We start from the raw sequence: 4,675 nt of genomic DNA, 5'->3' as shown, positions 1-4,675 counted from the left end.
ACCGTCATCAATTAAAGGTTGGAGGCCACGGTGGTTCTATGTGTCTGCGAATGGAGGGGCTGGAGTGCGCACGGTGTGGAGAGTGCCCACCAAATCTGTAGAACCAAGACTGGGAGCAGCGGCGGAGTAGAGAATAAAGAAGGTGAAGGCATGGCGGGAGAAGGAGGGGGTCAGGTGGGATGAGCTCGCTCAACCTTCAGCCTTGTTTGCGGCGGGATTGGGCCCTCAGCCGAGCATTGGAGATCTGGGACGGGCTGAACTAGAGGTGAGGAGGAAAGTGCAAGAGGCTGAGGATATGGCCATCCTTGCCAAAGCCAGTAAGTTCAAGGAGGCGCAAGATTACCGACCGCATAAGCTGATCGCGCGGGAGAGGATCCAATCGCGCCCAAAATCGCTGGAGAAAAAAGACTTTGGTGAGTCTGAGCCACGACCGCCCCCGATTGATCCTTTGAAACAGAGGGCCAAGGAGATGGGCAGTGCGGGGAAGAAGAAAAGAAAGGTGAGGAGGGGTGAGGGGGAGCCTGCCTTGAAGAGGAGGAGGGAAGTGATGGCAGAAGAGACCAGCGTGGCCAAGGAGGCAGAGAAGGGAAGAATAGAGGAGACCCCAGGAGGGGTGGTCGTTCCAGAAGTGGTGGAGATCGCCTCGAAGAGAGTGGAAGTCGTCCCAATAATGGTGGAGATCGCCTCAGAGGTGGCGAGGGTCACCCCCGACGTGCAAGTAGAAGGTGGGGCAACTGGCCTTGAGCCAAAGAGAGGAGAACAGCCCCAAGGGGGTCCTGCGCCCCAAGGAGGCGGTGTCGGGCTGATGACCGGGATCTACCACGCTCGCGCAGTGGCTGGGCAGTTGGAGGGGGAAGAAGGCCCAGCCAGGGCTGGTGCAGATCGCCTTGTGAGGATCGTGGATGAGGCAGCCGTGCGCTGAGTAGCCAGATTCAATGAGGCTGAGCTGCTGTGGGGGTTGTGTTCTGCTCAAATGGAGGTAACCACCTTAGCAGGAGCTCTGCTGAGAAAGGCGGCGATGAAGGCAGACAAGGCCCAGGCTCAACTTGCAAGTTTGAAGGAGGAGCGTGCAGGCTGGGAGAGTGCCCATGCTGAGCTGCGAGCGGTCAAGTTGGAGCTGGAGAACGAACACCACTAGGTTGTGTCGCTCAAGTTCCAACTGGCAGGCGAGCAGAAGAATCTGGGAGATGCTCAAAAGGACTGCGCGGTCGCCATCGAACGATTTGAAGAGGCTATGACTAGCAATGAAAATTTGCGTGCCCAGCAAATCAAGGAAAAAGAAGACGCAGACCTGAAGATTTCTGGGCTACAGAAGGAGCTAGAAGATGAGCGTGTTAAGGCAATGGAGGTGAGGGAGGGCCTGCAGAAAGAGTTGCAGGAAGAGAGGGCCAAGATGGCTGCTGAAAGGGCGACCTTGAAAAGGGAGTTGGAGGAAGAGAGGGCGAAGGCAGTCTCTGACAGGGCGACCTTGCAGAAGGAGTTGGAGGAGGAGAGGGCCAAGGCAGCCTCTGAAAGGGCTGCATACCCCGATCTGTGTGTTGCAGCAGTGGATCAGTTCAAGGGGTCTGCTGAATTTCAGATGGCAGTTGATGCTGCGGTCGCCAATAGCTTGGCGAGGGAGGAGTCTGGAGGTGAGCCCATCGAAAACGACCATTGGGAGCAGGACTGAGGTAAAGTTATTGAGAGCTTCCAGTGGTCAGAATTCTATAAGCACGAAATGGCTAAGTTCTGGGACAGTGGCTGGAAAATGTTCAAGCGTAAAGCTGAAGAGCTGTTCCCAGGCTTAAAGCTCAGTAGGGTAAAAATTGATGAAGACGATATGGCCCAGACCCCCCTGGATGAGGGGATTGAAGAAGAAGACCTCGTTTCCAGTGAGGAGGAATAATTGAAGAAGAAGGAGAAGACCTTGCACATAGAGTTGTTTTTTTTTTTTTTTTTTTGGAATGCTGTAATGAACTTATGTACCAGTTGGTGAATAAATGAAATTTGGGTTGTGTTTTAAGTTCATTATTTTTGCTTGCGCATCTGGAATGTATAAATTATTGTGAAGTGTAAAATGTAAGGAAAACTCAATGTAAAGTGAATTTTAATTTGTAAGAAAAATTCAACGCAGAGTGAATTTTAACTTGTAAGGAAAAATTCAATGCAGAGTGAATGTGAGAGAACTCAATGCAGAGTGAATTTTAACTTGTAAGAAAAAAATTCAATGCAGAGTGAATGTGAGAGAACTCAATGCAGAGTGAGTTTTAACTTGTAAGAAAAATTCGATGCAGAGTGAATATGAGAGAACTCAATGCAGAGTGAATGTGAGAGAACTTAATGCAGAGTGAGTTTTAACTTGTAAGAAAAATTCGATGCAGAGTGAATGTGAGAGAGCTCAATGCAGAGTGAATTTTAACTTGTAAGAAAAAATTCAATGCAGAGTGAATGTAAGAGAACTCAATGCAGAGTGAATTTTAACTTGTAAGAAAAAATTCAATGCAGAGTGAATGTGAGGGAACTCAATGTAGAGTGAATTTTAACTTGTAAGAAAAAATTCAATGCAGAGCAGTCTGGCCGAGCTCTTCATGCACAGTCTGGCTGAGGCTTTCTGTGACTCAGTCTGGCCGAGCTCTTCATGCTCAGTCTGGCTGAGGCTTTTTGTGACTCGGTCTGGCCGAACTCTTCATGCTCAGTCTGGCTGAGGCTTTTTGTGCTCAATTTGACTGAGGCTGCAATCAAATCGTTATTGAAATACCACAGATAGTTGAGATATAAGCTTGCTGTTATACAAAGTGTAGCTCGTTGGGTCATTAATTTACATCATATACGAAATAATGAGAACGTTCAGGTGTGCAGATTATCAGAAAGGACATACACCAATTGGACAATACAAAAAATACAAGTTTTATTGATAATAGCGCTTCAAATGCTCAGCATTCCAAGGATGGGGGAGGTCTCGGCCTTCCATGTCCTGAAGTCGGTAAGTGCCTGGGCGAGGTCTGGCTTTGACAACATAAGGTCCTTCCCATTTAGCTGCTAGCTTGCCCTCAGCCGGATTCTTGGTGGCAAGGGTTGCTTCACGTAGGACAAGGTCCCCTACGGTGAACTCCCTTGGTCGGACTCTGCGGTTGTAGCGTGTTCTCATTTTCTGTTGGTAGGAGGCCAGTCTGACCGCAGTGGTTTATCTGAGCTCTTCAATTAGGTCAAGGTTTGCCCGACGGAGCTCTTCGGCCAGCTTAGGGTTCGGGTGTGAGACCCTTGGGGTAGGCAGGCCGACTTCCACTGGGATGACCGCATCAGCGCTGTATGTCAAGCGAAAAGGGGTCTCCCCAGTAGGAGTCCGAGCAGTAGTACGGTAAGCCCAGTGTACATTCGGTAATTCCTCAGCCCAAAGTCCTTTAGCAGCTTCTAGCTTAGTTTTGATGATCTTCAGAAGGGAACGGTTGGTGACCTCGACTTGGCCATTGGCTTGGGGATGACCTGGGGAGGAAAAACAAGGTTGGATCTGGAGGTTTGCACAGAACTTCCTGTACTTGGCGTTGTCGAATTGTTTGCCGTTATCGGAGACGATGGCTTGAGGGATGCCAAACCTGCATACGATCGATTGCCAGATGAATTTGGTTGTGTTCCGTTTGGTAATGGTGGCAAGGGGTTCTGCTTTTACCCACTTGGTGAAGTAATCAATGGCGACAATCGCGAACTTGGTCTGGCCTCGGCCGGTAGGAAGTGGACCAACTAAATCGATCCCCAATTTGGCGAACGGATAAGGACTGCAAAGTGTGATCAACTTGGTGGGAGGAGCATGGGAGATGTTGGCGAAACGTTGACATTTATCGCATTTGAGCACGAAGTCGGTCGCATCTTGGTTGAGGGTAGGCCAGAAATATCCAGTGCAAAGGATTTTGTGGACTAGGGACCAGCCGCCTGAATGATTACCGCAGATACCCTCATGGATTTCTCGCATCATATAGGTTGCTTGAGCTGGACTGAGGCATCGGAGATATGGGCGTGAAAAACCACGTTTGTACAAGACACAACTGACGAGGATGTAATTGGCAGACCGGGCCTTAACTTTGGCGGCTTGCTGTTGGTCATTTGGAAGTTCCCCTATTGTCAAGAATAGAAAGATGTCCGACGCCCAAGGGATAGGCTCATTCTGGAGGAACTGCACTTCTTGCTGATCGGGAGAAATGGCAGGGTGGGCTAAGTACTCGAGATGAACACCATGACTGAGGTCGGACTGGTCTGCAGAAGCTAACTGAGCTATCTCGTCTGCCTTTGAGTTTTTCGCCCGAGGAATGTGCTGGATGTGAAAGGTATTGAAGAGGCGAACAATGGGAAGGGCAATATCCCTGTAAGCCTGCATTGTGTCCTCCTTTGCATTGAATTCCCCCGTAATTTGTTCGCCAATCAGTTGGGAGTCGCTGAACACTCGGATGTGGCTGATACTAATGTCCCTGGCTAGGCGGAGCCCTGCTATCAATGCCTCATATTCGGCCTCATTGTTACTGGCATCGAACAAGAAACAGAGAGCACATTTGAAATAACCACCCTCAAGGGCGGTGAGGATGAGGCCAGCCCCACTGCCTTCTCTACGGAATGATCTATCGACATTGAGGGTCGAAGAATGAGGGTCCTCTGGCTCGGTAGGGGTTGGTGGGGGTGGAATGGCTGTGGTTGGGGTAGGATTAGT

At 49.8% G+C, this 4,675-nt stretch overlaps 1 protein-coding gene across 1 annotated transcript; it reads right to left on the bottom strand.

Annotated features, from left to right (window-relative positions):
- Window positions 1-2,696: 2,696 nt before the first annotated feature.
- Window positions 2,697-4,348, bottom strand: LOC145802837 (uncharacterized). Its single transcript, XM_082895627.1, has 2 exons — window positions 3,719-4,348; window positions 2,697-2,711 (listed from the first exon to the last, which is right to left on the bottom strand). The coding sequence occupies exons 1-2, from the start codon at window positions 4,346-4,348 to the stop codon at window positions 2,697-2,699; spliced, it is 645 nt and encodes a 214-aa protein (XP_082751753.1).
- Window positions 4,349-4,675: the final 327 nt, after the last annotated feature.

The sequence above is a fragment of the Camellia sinensis genome, chromosome 11 (genome assembly GCF_055761805.1).
Source record: "Camellia sinensis isolate YWXY chromosome 11, ASM5576180v1, whole genome shotgun sequence".
Taxonomy (NCBI): Eukaryota; Viridiplantae; Streptophyta; class Magnoliopsida; order Ericales; family Theaceae; genus Camellia; species Camellia sinensis.
This window is presented reverse-complemented; position numbering and strand designations above follow the sequence as displayed.